This window comes from Alexandromys fortis, unplaced genomic scaffold (assembly GCF_014885135.2).
Source record: "Alexandromys fortis isolate MF-2015 unplaced genomic scaffold, M_Fortis_MF-2015_v1.1 scaffold_82, whole genome shotgun sequence".
Lineage (NCBI taxonomy): Eukaryota > Metazoa > Chordata > Mammalia > Rodentia > Cricetidae > Alexandromys > Alexandromys fortis.
This window is the reverse complement of record NW_026067963.1, coordinates 3,619,053-3,637,750: the sequence shown is the minus strand read 5'-3', so window position 1 is coordinate 3,637,750 and position 18,698 is coordinate 3,619,053. Positions and strand designations below refer to the sequence as shown.

The following is an 18,698-nucleotide window of genomic DNA, read 5'->3' as shown; positions in this document are numbered from 1 at the left end:
AAGTCTGGGTAAGTCTGTGAGGGTGTTTTCAGAAAGATTTACCTGAGCAGGCAAGACCCACCCTGAATGGGGGCAGCAGCATTCCGTGGGCTGACACCAAGGAGGCCGGGCACTCATCTGTCTCTGCTTCCTGAAGTCAGACAGGTGTGACTAATGGCTGTGCCCCACTCCTGCTGCCACGCCTTCCTGTCACTGAGGACTACCGCCAAAGAGCCTTTTCTTTCCTTAAGCTGCTGTGTCAGGTTGGCTACAGTGATGAGTCACACATCGGGGTATCTCGTCTGCTAGACAGGAACCCTACCAACTGAACCATATCCTGAGTCACCTGTGTGCGTGTGTATAGCCCAGGTTGACCTAGAGCTCACTAGGGAACCGGAGATGACCTTGAATCCCTAGTCCTCCCACTTCCGTTTCACAAGTGCTGGGATTGAAGGCGTGCCCCATCACAGCTGGATTAGCTTTTTAGTTTGAGATCTAAAATAAAGTTCTTCATAGTTCAGAGAATGGAGAAGGGATAAAATATTCAGTATCATAAAGTATAAACATGCAATCATAAGCTATCTCTTTTTATCCTAATCAACTCTGCTCAAAAATAGGCTCATTTCTCCCCCTCAGGAGACCAAAATGCAAACCTCAGCTCCACAGACTCTCGCTGGCTCATCTTTCCATTTCTGAATTCTCATCTGTAGCTGGAACAACACTGTCAGGCCCCTGGCAGGCAGTGACGCCGCCTACTTTCTGCCCTAAGAATCAAGCAAAAGCCCAGTCTAGCTTCTGCCGCACAATGACATGGTCCAGCGACAACAAACTCTACCAGGAATTGCTGGCCATGATCAAAGGAAGATACAGCATGCTGTGACTTCACTAAACCCCTTGAAGGGTCAGTTACCGGACCCCACTCGCTCTGGCCTGCTCTGGCTCAAACACTGTAGCAATCCTGAGAGGAGGTATTTCCGCTACACTTTTCAGAAACTGGGATCAGAAAGATAACGTGACCATCTATACTTAAGCAGGCACGTTCAGGGTAGTGAACTGCAGCGCGGCTGCTGATCTCTATACTAGCGCTCTTTAAACTGCCATAGAGGTAAATAATCCACGGTCTACACCATCCCATCTGAGGACAGTGACCTCTCCAGTGTTGGCATCTATAAAAGGGTTCCCACAGCAGCTGTCACTCCAATCCCATCATTAGTCTAAGTAATGACACTGCACTGGAGTACTCATGCCTTTCGCCAAGTTCAAAGGCGAGTTGGGCAGCAGGACTGTTTTCAAATAGCACTAATACTGCACGTTGGGAGAGGAATGGGGAAACACTAAGGCATCCCAGAAGGTGTGATGCAGATGCAGGACTTAAACACTTAAGTGCAGACCTGAGCAAGAACGAGGATGAATTAGAAAGAGCAAGTTAGGATACAGTACCTACCACTATTTGAACACCCAAACTTTGAAATCCCTCTGCCTATTTGAAGCACCAGTAAAACCCTTGGAGGTAAAGTCATACTACCCCTTTTTTTTTTTTTAAAGATTTATTTATTTATTATTTATACAGTGTTTTGCCTGCATATCTGCCTGCAGGCCAGAGAGGGCACCAAATCTCATTACAGATGGTAATGAGCCACCATGTGGGTGCTGGGAATTGAACTCAGGACCTTTGGAAGAACAGTCAGGGCTCTTAACCACTGAGCCATCTCTCCAGCCCCCATACTACCCTTTTTAATACCCACCCACCACAGTGCGCGTGTGCACACACACGAGCACACACACACAAACACACACACTTTTCCATAGCCTAGTGAGGACAGTAAAGGCCTCAGATACAGCCAAGCCAACCCAGCCATCGCCTTTCCTCTTCTCCCCTGGTTTATCGAGAAGGACAGCATAGACATCCGGGACTCACCACAAGTTCACTGAACATGACATCCAGCTCCTCCACAGGGGGCATGGGCAGCGCTGGCTCCATGGTCTGAAGCGCAAAGTTGCTATCATTCCGAAGCCGATAGGTGATTTCTGGGTGGTCATTGTTTCGGAAACAACAAAAGATAAACGAAATCCCTCGTCCACCTCTCTTCCTTGGCGCCATGGTTGAATTCTCTTCTATTTCTTGATGTTACTAAACTCTGAAAAGAAGACATGATATGGGTGAGTATGATAGACAAAAAAAAACTTTGAAAAATCAAACCAATGCAAAAGAGCGTTTCCTGTGCTTTTTGGCAACATGTGGACTCTACAGGAAACAGGGAGGTCTGGCATCTAACTGGGCAAAGAACCCATGTCCTCCCATCCATTTGCTGAATGCTTCCTTGGGCCAACTATGTACAAAAGTGCAGCTCCAGCCACTGAGCCCTGCAACACACTCTGGCCAGTCCAGCTGATGGCCATTCTTTGTACAAAATTCCTTTTGCTCAGAAATGTCTGTGTCTGAAACTTCTCTTTGCAGCAGACAGAAACCACTTCAGAAAACAACCAATCAAAATGCAGAGTTGTGGAGTCCAACCCCAATAGACACATCTACAAAACATTCCCACACCTAAGGCCCAGGGAACATTGCAGAACAGAGACCAGAAAGACTGTAAGAACCAGAGGATCAGAAAGTTTGCTGTGAGATTACGTCTCCTAGTAGCATCAGAAGCTACACCCATAAAGTCTCACCAGCATGACTGACCAAATGTGAGCTGAACAAGGAGGACATCAATGAACAAACCAAACTGGACAGGAAAAAGCCCATGAAGCCTCAACACTACACAAAAGACCACAGGCAACTAAGTAATGCTGGGAGTGGGAGAGGTAGTCTTACCCAGGGAAGAACACGCCAATTGGTTGACTGGTGCCAAACAGCCAGCTCTGAAAACATGCATACAAACAACAATATACGTACTCTACAGGTTACTCTTTAGAATATATATGCACATGAAAATACAGATATGCATGTACTAACTATTAGTGAAAAAGAAGCCAAGAATTTGAAGGAGAGTGGGAATGGGTTTATGGAGGTGGGTTTTGGAGGGAGGAAAGGAAAGGGAGACATGTTGTAATTATATTATAACCTCAAAAATAAACAGCAACAACCAAAAAAAATAAGAATGATTGTTTCTTCTTTGATCCTTAGAAAAATCTCATTATCTTTCTTTCTTTTTTTTTTTTACAAGTTAAAGCTTTATGTTCTTTTTTCTTTCACTCATTTATTTGTGGGAGGGGGATTTGTGTCACAGTGCATGTGTGGAGTCTGGGGAGTTTCGGAGAGTCAGTTCTGTCTAACATGAAAGTTCCTGGCACTGAAATTGAACTCAGGTCATCAGTCTTGGTGATCAGTCTCTGCTAAGCCATACAGTCGGCCCTCAAACATCGTTTAAAGTCTGACTTCAAATTCTCTGTCACCTCCCTTTAGTTGACTTAGTAATACTGAACAGACACCCAGGCATCCGTCTCTCTGTCCTGGCACGTGTGCAGCCCTGTTCCTTAAGCCTGCATCTCTGTCAGATAGTGACAACTCAAGCACATGGCCTAGTGTACTTTGTCTAGTGCCAGAAACAGAGGAGTCACGCTGTAAATGTTTAACATAATTGAAGTTAATGGCAAATCAAGAGCTTTAGAGATTAGGGCTTTTAAAACAGAAAGACAAGAGTCCATCAATAAGGGAAATACTGAAATAAATTATAGCAGGTTCACGCAACAGAATATTATGAATTCATTAAACAGAACAAGACATCCAAATATGAAAATTTAAAAAGTTCAAAAGCTATATAATGCATAAACTTTAACCTACATGGTTACAGGGTGTTTTCCGAATAGTAAGATTTATGAATACATTCAAAGACACTAATAGCAGTAGCCTCGAGCATAAAAAGGCTTGGGGAACTGTGCCTTTTATCTTGTACTCCCCTGAATTTTCACCATAAACGTGTTTTTAAGGTGTTGAGTACTTTTTGAAAGACAACCATATTTTGCCTTGGAATTATTTCCAAGTGATACAATCAAGGGAAAAACCAAGTCTTGAAAACTCACGTCCTGAGTGCTACCACAGCACATATTAAGAGCAATCTCATCAGCAGGGGAGCAAGCACTAGGGGATGACTCAGTGAGTGGAGAGCGTCCCTCACGAGCCCAGCCTAAATTCAGAGCCCAAGCCCACAGTAGTACCAACAGGTAGGTCTGTAATGCCAATGTGCCCCTACCAGATGGGGAACAGACAGGAGAAGCTAGATGTTCTCCACTGGCTAGGCTAGCCTATGTAGCAAGAGACAAGGGACAAGACTCAAGCAAGGTGAAAGGTGATAGGCTCACCACACATTGGAGTTGTGGACAGGTGACTTGCTGGATAGCTTTAAAGAGAATGCAAAGCCCCTCCCAGGGAACAGATTTCCCAGAGGAGACCTGTTGATAATTAAGGACAAAGCAGTTTGTCCTCCCACACAGGGCTAGCAGGTGGCAGGCACTTCCTAAAAGGAAAAGGGACAAGGGAGAGGAGAAGGCAAGCATCTATCTCAACTTGAATTGATCTAGGGCTGATATACAAAACAGGCTCAGAAAAGGTGGAATTGAGAGTCAATGGACAATTATGGGAGATCCAGGCAGCTCTTTGTGAGTAGGGGATAAGGTAGAGGGAAGGAGACCCTGGCTGGCACTGTTGTCTTCAAACCACCTTCCTCTTCGGAATGCCCAGGGCAATAACATGCCCTAACAATCTCATAAAAGCTAGCCAATCATCTCCTGAGCCTCCACAATCTGCCCCGTCTGCCTTTCCACCTTTCCATGGGTTACTGGACCTAAAACACACTGATTATGTGGGCTTTGAGCTCAGGACCTTTGCACCAACAATGTCAGAGACTGTCGTGTTTAGGTCTACGTGGGTGCAAGGCTGAATCACCATGATAAAGGCTCTAGGACTCGCTCCAGAGGCCACCTCCAATGTCGGTCTACAGTGATGGTGTTCAGGTCCCGTGTATTATTCTTTCATCCCGGTGAGGTTCTTGCCACTGGTTGGAATTGTCCTATGTGGTTGGCTATTTTATGAAGTAGCAGCCATGATAGTAAATAATTGAGGAATACTGAATTTTAATATTTCAAGCTCATTTTAAAGGACTCTACTCCAAAAACTTTAAAACTCTGGGGCATGAAGATGAGAGTTGGGCTCTGGAGTTTGGCCTATAAGGTTTTCAGCGTTTAAGAAACAATGTATTATACTGGATTGTTGTACTTAACAACAATTAGAAACACAGGCTAGAGACTAGAAATGAGTGTGTCCACATTTTAAAACAGTTAGTTCTGGAGAGATTTTAGGCTTTGGTTTTGTCCTTAGGTTTTAAGAATGAAACTCACTTTATCGACACAGATCCTCTGCAAACTCTACCACCAACTTTTTGGTTTCCTCATCAATATTTTGGGTAAGTTTTTATACATAACTATGGCTTGCCAACACCTCTGGGATTGAGCCTTAACTGTCTAGGGGGTTAGGGGAACGTGCATGCTTCCTGAGCATCTGCAACTCCAAAGCCTTGGGGCATGAAGGGAGGAGGGACGTGGCCCTGCGGGGCACCCATGTTGGCTCTGAAATAAAGGCAGCTTAGACATCTAACATCTTAGTGAACTAGAACATGCATTCCTTGGTCTCAGGTATAACAACACACATGCAGTACTTGGGAGTCCTTTGACAAATGTTTATCAGTACCTGCTATGTCCCAAACACAGTGAGGACCTAAGGATTCAGATATGGGAACTCAGAGCCAGGGACCAGTAGTATATCAAATCATTAAAACAAAGGGAATATGACATGCCCTGCCAGAGAGCTCCAGGGAAATCAGGGTAAGATCTGGAAACAGTCCCTGACAGACAAGCAGACTCAGGAGGGGGCGGGAAAGCCGCTCAGGCAGAGGGGATAATGCGAGGACTAATGAGGGGAGGGGGCAGAGAGGGCATCACACGTGTGTAGCCCAAGGCAGTCTAGTGCACATTCTCAAGTTCCCAATGGCAAAGCTCTGGGCTCTCATTTCCTTGCTCAAGAATCTGCTAATGGTTCCCTCAGTACTAGTCTAAATTGGCTTTCAGTGCTTCAAACTGGATTTTAGTTCGATGTTCCCATCTTTTCTAGTTTGTACTAATGTCCTACTTTATTCACAGGCCACTTCCTATGCCCCCCAATTGTCTTGTATGCCTATCATTTTCTACCTGGGTAGTCCTTGTTCTTCGCGACTTTTGTCAACATCCTCCCGCCCTGCCAGTTATCAGTCTCCTGAGCACTCAGGCAGCAAGACACGCTGTGGTGATGGCAGCTGGAATCTGGGGCAGCATTTCTTAAAGCAGCTATCAAAACCTTAAAACAGGCACACATTCTGACCCAGCATCTCTGCTCCTGGGAATATGCCTTAAATTCTCAGAGACACAACCAAAGATGTCCCCCACCATGCACACATGCACGTGCGCACACACACACACACACACACACACACACACACACACAGTTCAGCAGCAGAGGACACTCAGTGACATGCTCATAACTGTAGGTATACAGTATCACACTTTTATTAAAAATCCACGCACATAAGCATGAGACGAATGGGAGAAATTTATCAGTGTCAGCAGCAATTGGCTCTGATATGTGCGGATCACCTTGACTTTTTAAGACACAAAGCCTCTGGTACGCCCATATTGTTATAATAAAGACACACTGTTTGCGTCATTAGTGAAAAGAGCTTTAAAAAATTGATGTGATTATTTGCTAGCTTTAGAAGAAGGAAGTAAGTATGAAAAAAATGCCTATTAAAAATACTTAAGAGATGTATCAGGTCCCAAGTTCCATCCTTAGTGCTGCAAAAAGAACAAAGAGGAGGAGGAAAGTATTCAACTGATTGGATATTGATTGGTGATTTGTACAACTAGTTTGCCAGAGCACCTGTGAGGAATTACTAGTTGTTTTTCCTGTAATCTGCTGCAAATGGCCATTTTTATAACACAGACCACAAATATCTCAGCAACCTCAAATCACTGTGGAAGTTTCTGTAGTCAGCAGTTCTCAACCTCTGGGTCATGACCCCTTTGGAGGTCATATAAGAGATATCCTGCATATCAGATAATTATATTACAATTCATAACAGTAGCAAAATTACAGTTATAAAGTAGTAGCTAAATAACTTTATGGTAAGGGTCCCCACAACATGACGATCTGTATCACAATGCCGCGGCATCGGAAGGTTGTGAGCCACTGCTCTAGCTAGCCTCAGATCTTGTCCCCTGCATAGACAGGCAGCTGCTGCACACTAGGTCAAGGGAGTCACGACTCATCTCCTTAAACTGTATCTCTTGGTGTTTGTCTTAGGTACGTGTCAAAAGGGCAGGAACCACATCTCCTTGAAAGCCGGGTCACTGTCCTGCAGAGCCCATTAATAGTAAACTAAGAGACCGTTCAGGTCAAGGTCTGTGTGGTTAGGTGGAGGGTGGGTGGAGTACGTAGACTTCTGGGAAACAGAGGCAGGAAAATGAAGTAGATTGAATTCTATAAGGGGCAGCACCCAGAGGGCCTTAAGGTCCAAGGTCAGGCTTCCTTGTTGTTCCTGTTGGCCACTTCTTCCAGGCAGGCTTCCAGGCAGGCTTGCTAACTACCCGACCGGTCTGAATTCTCATAGCATTTCATGAGGCCACGGGTCCAGCTGACAGTCAGTCATCTGTGATGCTGATCTTTCTTCCCTCCTCGAAGGAGTCAACTCCGCGAGGACAAACGCCCCAAGCATATGCTGCCTAACACCTCACGTACAAGTTGGTGAGCAAACAATTTGGAAAATTTGTGTTTTCTAAGTTATTTTCACAGAAACTCAAGCTATACTACATTCTGGTTGTATAGAGCCAGGGATTAGTGTTAGGACCTAAACCTCAGTCCAAAGCAATCTTTAAATCTTAAAATACCATCCTGTAAAGAGAATATGGATGTGTGACTCATTCTGACATGGGCGGTGAGTTACAGAGTCTACTACAGGTAAGAACCTGATGGAAATAATTTTACTACGGAGCACGTGACAGGCCCAGAGGTCAAGATTTCATGCTAGCTCCTCAATGGAGCCCAAACTGAATAAATGCACCTCTAAGTTATCATCATGCAAAGGGACGCTGAGAGGTCCAACGGCGGCCATTTCATACACACATTTGGAATGCCACTTTTCAGAGCCTCATCTCTTAGATACAGATCAAAACAGGAAGCAAAAGCAATCATCTACTTGCCGTCTCCGAGGCAGGAACCACTTCCACGGGCCTCCCTCCACCGCAAGGCTTCACTGACCACAGCTATCCCAACAGCTGCCTTGAGCCCTCCAAGCGCACCACACCCACTACTTCCTCCCATCACCTCCCAAAGGTGAAGCTGGGGAAGCAGGAGCCAATGAGGAAGAGAAGCTGGTGGAGCTCACGCAGAAAAGTCTAGCCAGCTGGGAGTGGGGCGTGCAGAGAAGACAGGCTGGAATCCAGTCCCCACCCTCTCCAACGTCAGGGTACTGCCTTAGGCAGCCACCTTTCACCTCCCAACAGAATGATTTCAGCAGTTTCTTCTCCCTGGCCCTTGGTTTTCAGGCCAGGTGTTGGAAGACCTTTCCTGTGTATGACCAGACGGTAAATACTGTAGGCTCTGGAGGGAATTTGATCTCGGTTACAAGTTCAGTGCTGCCATGTTCCCATGAAAGCCACAGGCATATGTAAACATGATGAGCCCAAGTTCTAATAAAACTCCACTCTAGAAAGGGAAACAGAAACTTCATATAACTTTATAATATCCAAGGCTGGGGATATGATTTAGCCGGTGGCGTGCAGCCTAACATTCCAGAACCACACAAAATAAGATCTGGTGGTGTGCATCTGTAATTCCAGCAGGAGAATGAGAAGTTCCCGGATAATGAACCATAACATGGTGAGTTTAAGACTAGTCTCTCTCTCAAAACAAACCACATTTTTTTAAAAACTTTAAAGGTGTTTTACCATATTCGTAGACAGTATTTTCAAACTTGCTTTCAACCACCAAACATATGAAAAACACTCTTAGTTCACAGACAAAAGAACAGGTGGCATGGCCATACAGGCCCTCGGGCTGCAGGCTACAATGGCTGTCCTTCTACAGCAAATGCACCCATTTAATCTACTGAGCTCTTTCAGACAGTGCTCAGGGAAGATCCCAGCTGATACGTGACATTTAGCTTAGCTAAGATGTAAAGGACAAAGTAGGAGCAGCCCTGCACAGTGTCAGCAGAAAGGATTCCAGGCAGGAGGAGCGTATGCATTGGGCTGGATCAGGGAGGAGACTGGCACATTTGAGTCAGAGCGAAGCCCAGGGTGTGAGTAATGGGAGACTAGAGAGGACAGAGGCCCAAACTCAAAAGGGCTCATACACTACAGTGCTGGTGACATGATTTTCCGCCTTCATCCCCCAACTTCTCAAACGCTGCCCGAGCTTAAGCCAACACACAAGTGGACATATGCCATCGTCACACCTTGATAGTAAATTGTAGTGTTGCGTGCACAACACACACACAGACGCACACACTGAGGTCAACTTGTAAGGATTAGTTCTTTCCTTCTATCTTGGGTTCTAGGGCTGAATGCAAGTCATCAGTACCAGCAGCAAGCACCTTTATCTGCTGAGCCTCTCTCAATAGCCCAGGTTTTCTCCTTCCTTATCTGACCATTTTCAGGGCTCACTCCGATAACACCATGTTTATGGGCCTTAAACTTTCCAGGGATGGGTACACATTCTTGCCACAACTGTTGTACATACAATAACTGAGTGCATTTATAGTCTGTTTTTCCACTAGACTCGGGGACCCCGAGAGCAGGGACTCGGTATTATTTAGTCCCGGACAGGCGGTATATTCTAAATGCTTGCTAAATGAAAAGCGTAAAGTGAACAGATGGTCCGACCTCTGAATTTCGGGCATGTGACTATGCGTTCTTCCCACAGTTGTCCTTGGATCTGTTTTTACAGCCACCAGAACATTTATTAACCAACTGAAGTACTGGGTGCTCCTGAGCCACTAAAGTTTTTGATGCTGTCAATAGCTCCAGCAGAGGGAACTCACCCTCAGGGTGTTTGCAGTTTCCCTGGAGCGCGAAGAGCAAAAGGTTTCTGGGAAAACTAGTTGATCCCTACTTTGTCAACTAATTCACAAACAGGCTCCGCGGGAAGTAGACTCACTGCAAAAACCTTTAGGTATTTCCCAAATTCCTTGCATTTAAAGAATACTTTGCTTAAGAAAATATCCTTTTACTCAGTTATTCTTATCTGAGTCGCCTCGATGTGCCAGACAGAGCTAGAGACATAGGTGGAGTAGCACTCTGGGAGCTCACAGTGGGGCATCCTAGTGGATGACTGGGGACCAGCAGAGCTGGCGCTTCTCTTGACCAGAGAGAGCACATGTGGTTCCTGAAACCAGGAACCTCTGTGTCACATTTTGGCTCCTTTGTAACGAGATTGGCCTGAAAGAAAGGACTAATTCCACTATGAGAGCTGGGCCCTCAACCAGAACACTTTCCTAACCTCAGCTTCTGGCACTAGGGCAGAGGAAGAAGTCACCTCTGGGACATCCCGATGCAATCCATCTATAACATTACAGATGGCTATTGCTATGCTGTGCACAAGGAAGCAATTAAAGCTACTTAAGAGTCTGGAGCAGGTGCATTCTGCTTAGCAAAGGGTAAGAAACTCAATCCATCTGTGGTCTAGCTCAGAGTCATTTGTACTGTTCTTTAACAAAACAAACAAAACCTCTCAACACAGCACAGGTCAGAAAACAAAGCCAATTTTTGGGAATGTAGATGATGATGACGATGATGATTGAGATTCTTTTTTAATTGGCAAGAAGTTTCAAGTCTGTAAGGACACCCTTCCTGGCGTTTTTCCTTTGATTACGCCAGTCACAGCAGAGGAGATAGGTAACACCTGCTTTCCACAAAGCAAGACACAATGAGTAACCAATGTTTGGGGAAATGTGAGAGTTCTAATGACAAAATTAGGTTTGCATTGATTTGTCCACCATTTTAATTGGTTCATCAGAGACTTCAGTCACATATTTTAAGGATGGCTGACCATACCAACGGAGGAGCACTCCCTGGCTATGTTCTCAAGGATTTTCCCTAACAGGAAAACTAAAAACAACAAAGGAAACCCTAGGCTAGATATGCTGGGGCCAAAGGAGCAAGAAGCACAAAGCTCTGGCTATCCACCCACTCACCTAAGCGCCAAAAGTTTCAAATGAACTCACAAGTTCAGTGGAAACCAGAGGTATTTTAACCAAGTCACAGCGTTTCATAGTCAATTCTCCAGTTAAAACTCTCAACACCAAATTACAATCATTTCTGTACAACAAAGGCCTCTGAAATTTCCGAGACAAGCTGAATTTTGGCCGCACACACAGAGGGACAAGGACAAACCCTGTATGGTGTGAACCTCAGGGAGAAGAGCCGGGACCTCCATTTCAGCCACCACACCTCTTGCTTTCAGAGCCTAGGCACACCTCACCGTTTACTACTCCAGGGGCTAATTTGGGGCCACAGCCACACAGCTCCAGGCCTCTTATCAAGAAAGTGGGAAAGGGAAAGATAGCGTTCTTTGCTACTCCCTCTGGCCATCTCTCTCTCCTCACATTCCTCTTGTCTAGTTTCCTTTCCCAAGCACACCAGGTGCCAAGTGCCAGAGAATCATGGGATACAGTCAAAGGTTGCAGAAGCATCTGAAAAGCCTGTAGGTCTCAACATCCTTATGGCCAGGAAATGGAAAGGGCGTGTCTTTGTGCGTCGGTGGAGGGGAGCCCAGCCATTCACACACACTTGATCCCGGAAGGATGTTCCAACAGGGCACGTCTTGGAGTGGCTCTAGGAAAGTCACTCAGCAGTCAGCGCTCTCTCATCCCAGTATGTCTCTGATGCAAGAGGAAAACAGGGAGGGCATCCCACTCCAGCCCCACCCCAGCAACAGGGAAAACAAATTCTAAACACCCAAAATGCCAAGGACCCCTGAAAAGCAGTGCTTCTGTGTCATCCAGGACAGGTACGGAAGTGCAAAGCGGAAACCCAAATCTATGACCTTCCTTCCTTTGTTCTTTCCTAGGTGAGGGGGGAAGGGGCCCAAAGGCACCCCACAAACACCTTCAGGACAGACCTGGAGTCAACTAATAAATACACACTCTCCACTGTGTTTCCACGTTCCTGCACCAGATCTTGCCACCTCTCACAAGGTGTCCTTGCCTGCTCCCCTTCACCCTCGCCACCTCTCATGGAGAGGAGACAAGGACACCTCTAGATTGTCACCCTGAAAAACTGGCATGTCTCGTGGCATGACTCAATATTTTAACCGGAGGTTCACAGTATAAATCCCTAAAGCCAATAGAACACAGTTCTTGGTGAGGACGTCTGTGCTGCTCAAATGACAGAAACCGGCGTCTGGAAGCCAGGACAGCTCAATCATCTGGGAGAAAAGCCAAACCAAAAGTGTCACTGGAGCTCCCACCAGAGGAGTCAACCTCACCACAGAGCTGTGGCGCTGGGCAGCAGACCAGGGACTAGCCTGGGAGTGAGGCCCATAAACAAGCTGAAAGTGAAGACCAAAGATGCACAGATCATTTTCTCCTGTGGGGTGTCCGTCTTCACCACCTCTAAAAGACCCACAGATAAGACACCTTTAAAGGTGGAGGTTACAAAAACACACGCTAAGACTTCCTGGCCAGCTGTGTCACACCAAACCCTCAGCTATTTAAGAGGCCAAGTTTTATTCCTTAACAAGCAAAAGGAGGTAGCGTCCTGGTCAACCCCAGAGCTTTCAGGAAGAGCCCCGGGGCACGACCATTCGTCACTAGGGAAGGACACACGTGTTGTAAGACACCAGCACACACTCGTTAGTTCCATGCTCTGGTATGTGGTGATGGGTGTCCTCCTGAAGTCAGTCTTTACAGTAAATTAGCAGCCCCATGGGGACCGCACTCCAGGTACTTCAACTTTAAGATCACTGCATACAAGCAGAGAGGCAGCGGTATTGGCCATGCAGAAGACACCTGGTATTCCATGACGGTGGCTGAAAAGGAGACACAGTCCGTGTCTTTAAATTTAATCCTTGAAATAATGTGGCCAATTCTCAGAGTAACTGAACAGATTACATATTAGACTTATTCTCTCTCCATGACTATGTTCTAAAACTTCCAAGTTTACCAGACAAAGACATGCTGGAGATCCCATTGAGATCATAAGCCCTGGCCCCCAGAAAAGAGACTTCTGTTCCCAATCCTCAAAGTGCCTAAGCCAGAAGCCACTCAATCTTATCCCTTCTCAATATTATAATCAAAGTTTATCAAAAATACATAATCTATATTTCTACAAAGGCTTCGGCAGAGAAAAATGGCTACCAGCATTCTTGTGGAACATGATTCACTGGATGAAAATAGAAGAAGGATTTGCCCAGAGGCCCTTGTACCTTCATGTTTACAGAAAGCAAATTTGAAAACTCCCTTCTTTTTATGATCTGTTTTCACACCAAGTTGCGTTAATGCATTTGCAAGAGGAGGAAACAGAAACACTAAGCAGAACAAAGATTCTTGGTTAAACTTAGCCTCCTACAAGGGTCCCATCATCCTCAGTTATGGGCAACTGAGGTACTGGCAGCTCAGGAATTATGACCGGAGTTCAAATCCTAACTTAGCCACTTCTTATAGAACATTAGGAAAGACATTTGTATTTCCTGACTCAATTTTATCATCCAAAGAAATGAAAGTTATGTATGTTTTTATCTCCTCTATTTTCTATAAGTAAATAAAATGTAAACTGAGTCATTTTATTATTAAAACCAAGTTAAATAAAACCTTAAACACAAAACTAAGAGAAACAGTGAGACCGAGTCTAGAGAGCAACACAGGCGATACCTAAGCCCACAGAAGCTAGAGGACCTAAGGCCTAAACTTCCAAGAGGAAACAACTGGGCGGCGGAACTCTCACTCCCTGGCTAAAAGACTTGGTAGATCTCAGTCCTGTAGAAGACTCCTCCTTCTCTGCAGAGAAACTGCTCACAGACATCGGACTGAAGGCAGCATGGGCGGTGTGTGGTGCCTCCTAGCCGTGTTAGCATCTCCAAATGCTCAGGTGGTCCTCGATGGGCACACAGTGGAAATAAGATGAAAAAGTCAGAGGGAGGACTTGTATGTGGTAGCTCCTGCTTTGTGGAACCAAGCTCAGCAGCAGCTGACTGACATCCCTGTGCATATCAGAACATTCCTGGAATGAGACTGCCCTAATCTCTACAGGGCAGTTGTCCTGGCTAAACTAAGAGCTCTGGAGCTTGGTCAGCTTATCTGCTAACTGTGAGAAATTCTCTGAGGTTTGGGGGACAGTGTGGAAAAGGGCAATTAAAATAAAGCTTTGCTACGTGCTGTGAAGAAGTCAAAAGCTTATTACCCCCAGCCAACCACTTGCATACAAACTGCACACCACACCCCGCTGAGTCACGACCAGGACACTAACATTGGCAGCGCAGATCCATCCGACCCCTCCAGAGTGTCCCCAGTCACTGACCTCATCTGCACACTACCCATTCTCTAACTCTGAAGGCATCTCCTCTGCCTAGAAAAGTATTTGTCGACTGTTCACCAAGACAGAAAACCGATTGTAAACCCCCTACTTTCCAGAACCCGGGACCACTGGAATTCATACTTTTGCCTCAGAAAGCCCAATCTGAACACATGTGGATGTGGCCACCATGTGGGATTACAGATGTCAAAAATGTTTATGGGAAGCTACTAAGTTTTTGGTTCTTTCTGCGTTTCATGTTCAGGAGTGGGGAACATCATTTTCCAGTCTGTCTTCCTACAACCTACTGCTCAGAGGGCAACACTGTGAACTTTCTACATGCCAGCCCCGTATCTATGCTTGGGTTCCTCCTGAGATGAGCAAAATGGGGCAAGGAGCCACCCAGAAACCACATGGAGAAGACGCAGTTACAGGATAAAATCAGAACTCCCTCCCAAAGAGTCACCCTTGCCCTTCACAAAAATTCCACTTGCAAATTTTACATAATAAAACTTCAAAAGAGGCTTCAATTTTATGCAAGCTTAAGTATAGAAATGGGGCAGTAAAAAGAACCCTGAGCTTCTACTCGGCCCTGTTTGGGTGTGGTGTGGCTGCAAAGGGTACCGTGCTGCTCTTCGGCAGAACTGCCAAAACCCTCAGCAGACACAAGTGGAGGAAGTACTACCCTGTCACAGTCTTCAGGACTTATTTCCAAAAGCAAAGCATTCCCAAAGGTTTAAGGAAATAAAGCTTTGACGTAGGCTGTCCCCAATCTCTTTTCACATTGAGAATGCCCACAAACAATTAAGGGGAAGTAAGAAAAACAAAACAAAACAAACAAACAAACAAAAACCTCCCAAAAGTAAAATAATTAAAAAAATAACTTGGGGGCAGGGAGATAAGAAAGGGGAAGCTTTAGCTGCTGCGCTGTGGGTGGTGTCAACAGAGCTGTCAATGGTCAGCAGCTTGACTGACAGCCTATTTTTCCTGCACTTACACTTCAACCTCCACCTAAGAACCCTCACCTCTTCCATGTTTAGGAATTTAACCTATAGATACATGCAGGAAAGTCAGTGAATCTTGTGACAGAAAGGAAAGAGGGCTCCTGATTTGTAGCAAAGATTCATATATGTTCTGATAAATATCACATGCCCATCCTGCACCAAAGAAATCGGGGGCGCTGGCCCTGGGGCCCAGGAGAACAACTCAGGGCCCCATAGGTGACTCTACCATACAGCTAACTTGAGAGCTAGCATTTGGACCCCCTGCACCTGGGGTTACAAAGGACACATGAAGGCCATGGGCGCTGATATGAAAGAGCTAATATATGCGGGCAAAAAGACACATGCCTGATGGAAGTCAAGTAATGCCATAATATGTGCACTGCCATTTAATGTGAAAACAGAAAAGAACTACAGTTCTCACAAGACAAACACAGTTTTTCAACGTACAACCTTTAAACGCACTATGTATGTGGACACATAGAGATCATTCCAGAACTGCTTCAAGTATTAACGGTCACATGGCTTCAGTATTTAGTGAAGAATTTGCTCAATAATTGGCGACTATTACTTCCATGTGGCCCATGTGGTCGCTTTATGGTGCCTGTGGGAAGAGTTTCCAGTGGGTAGGGAGCTGGGAAGAACATGATAGCGTTGTCAGTGAGCTGCTGAAACTACTATAGCATGTCTGCGTTTCCTCCCCAACCCCATTAAAACTCATGTCGACACCCGAATAACCCCTTGGCCTCTCAATCGGCTCTTTCGTGCTTCTATTTTGGGCATACTTGAAACGCATGCCCATAAAAACAGACACTATCACCATTTTACCATTAATATTGTGACTTACAGATCTACCAGAGTGGCAACACACAAACCTAAAAAATAAATGCAGTATCACATATAAGACACACGTTCTCAGGACTTCACCAGCTATAGGAACAAGGTAACAAAGATCCCCGAGAGGCTGGCTTTCGATTCTGTATCTCCCCAGAACGTCTCCGGCTCACAGAAACCACAGTGGTGGAAACTCTCCAGATGGCTCCGAGAACGCGGCAAGTGCTATAACTTTACATCTGGCCCCATTTCAGGCACAGCTCTATGGTGGATGGGAAATTCTAAGAATTTCAAAATGTACTCTAGAAAAGGAATCTTCAGGATGTACCCACATGGCTGAAATGACTGATTATTGGTATGATTCTAAGATGCATCCAAACAAATTTACATACACACACACACACACACACACACACACACACACGTGAATACCCGACCAAAAGTAGAATCTTAAGGAAGCACCACATTACACACAATACACACCTCAAAATCTCTGATGCAATAAGATGTAAACCCTGGAAGAAGGAAAGGGCAGAAGAAGTCAAAGTCTGGTGCACATGCTCCAAGTGCAGAAGAGCTCGTGCGTGGGTTGGGTGGACTGATTAACACATATCATCTCTTTCCATTAAACAATAAACACAGAAATAGCCAGCAGTGGCAAGAAGGAGCATGTTTTCTCAGTGGAGATTCCTGTCTGTGTGCTAAATCCTCAAGAAGGTAATTATACAGCTAAACAAACACTCCTGAAACTGTGGCAACCAAACAATAAGGGAAGAAATAGCTTTACTAGATTTTAGTCATTGTAAGTGGGTTACTACACTCTTATTTTGGCCTGGACCAAAAACAAAGCAAAATAAAAGCCTTTCTAAAGTCATCAAAAGGGAAACGCAGAGGAAGCTGACACTACCCAGTGTGTCCTCTCCACCCAGCTCTGTAATTTTCAAAATAATTAGGTGTGAACACTAATTGCTTTATTGGGCAATTCAGTAAGACTAGGCACTAGAGACTGTCTCTCTTGCAAAATTTGTTCCAAATGAAATAACACACAAGCTCTGTTTTAAATTGCCATTCCGATGCCATTACCAAGCTTGGAGTATTTGAACAAAGGTTAATATTTTACACTCCAGATTTTGAGGGATCTTATCAAATAGTCAAAAGTTATTAGTAGCTAAATATGGGAACCATAAATGCAAGAATGTTACCTCCACAGAATAGAATATACATTAAAAATAATGCTAATATACTATAATTATATAAATATAATTTTAACTGGTCAACTATACCTTTAGTTTAAAACATGATACATGTTTCTGGCAATTTTCTTTGATGGTCTAACTGAAATCAGAAGTCCAAGTTGCATAATAAACACGTCATATAAGAACTATAAAACAGATATGTTTATTCAAGATGCAAAGTTTAGCATGTGATAAAATAAACACCAAAGCCCGTCAAAAGTGACTCTCAGGAGAACGACAAAGGACCCAAAGACAAAAGGAAAGCTATTCTCTCAGGTCCCTGGTCCAAATTTTTCTTTGACATGAGACGAGTTATTTTTTTCCCTCTTCAGTTATCAAATATAAATAACAGTATATCTCTGAAACTTTATAAACATTTTGTATATTTGCATATGCTTTAAAATATTTTTTAGATTTATTTCCTCACACTTTATGTGTATAGGTGTTTCAGGTGCACTTATGTCTGTGACCATGGGGCACGCCTACTGCTGAGGCTAGAAAAGGGTGTCAGATCCCCAGAAGTGCAGTGAGCCACCGTAAGGGTGCTGGGAACTGAACCCAGGTCCTCTGGGACAGTATGAAGCTCTTGACTGCTGAGCCACCTCTCCAGTTTCTGTACAGGCCTTTGAATATGAGATAATGTTCAACTATAGACAAAAAAGTCCTGTACACTTTAAACTACAAAATATTTATAAAAATAATTTGAAAAGACATGTAGATGGAGTCACAGGCTAGAAGAATTAGTACTGGTCTGGTATAATATCCAATCAACAGGTTCGATGCCATCTCTGTTAGAATTCCAATATTTTTTTCCTTTGCATAAATAGAAAAAGCCATTCCAATAGTATATGGAATCTCAAATGACTCTGGAGGGCAAAGAACAAAACTGGGGAATCTTACGTTTCCTAATTCTAAACCAGAGTGCAAAGATAAAGCAGTATGGCACTGCCCAAAGACAGACACTAGACAAAACAGCCCTGGGTGGGCCCTCGCACACTTGATCAACGCATGCTCATTAGCAAAGGAGCCAAAACTCTCGATGGAAAATGACAGTCTCTTCATCAGCTAACACAACAAGCAGGACAGCCACCTGCAGGAGACAGATGTGGGCTAC

At 44.7% G+C, this 18,698-nt stretch overlaps 1 protein-coding gene across 3 annotated transcripts in view; it reads right to left on the bottom strand.

The window, feature by feature from the left end:
- Daam1 (dishevelled associated activator of morphogenesis 1) overlaps positions 1-18,698 on the bottom strand; it is a 154,129-nt gene that overhangs the window by 90,977 nt on the left and 44,454 nt on the right. For all 3 annotated transcript variants that reach the window (XM_050153569.1, XM_050153568.1, XM_050153570.1), the window contains one exon: positions 1,898-2,117. In XM_050153569.1, the coding sequence (XP_050009526.1) occupies positions 1,898-2,080 (183 nt within the window). In that variant the 5' untranslated portion in view covers positions 2,081-2,117. The remainder of the gene's footprint in view (positions 1-1,897; positions 2,118-18,698) is intronic.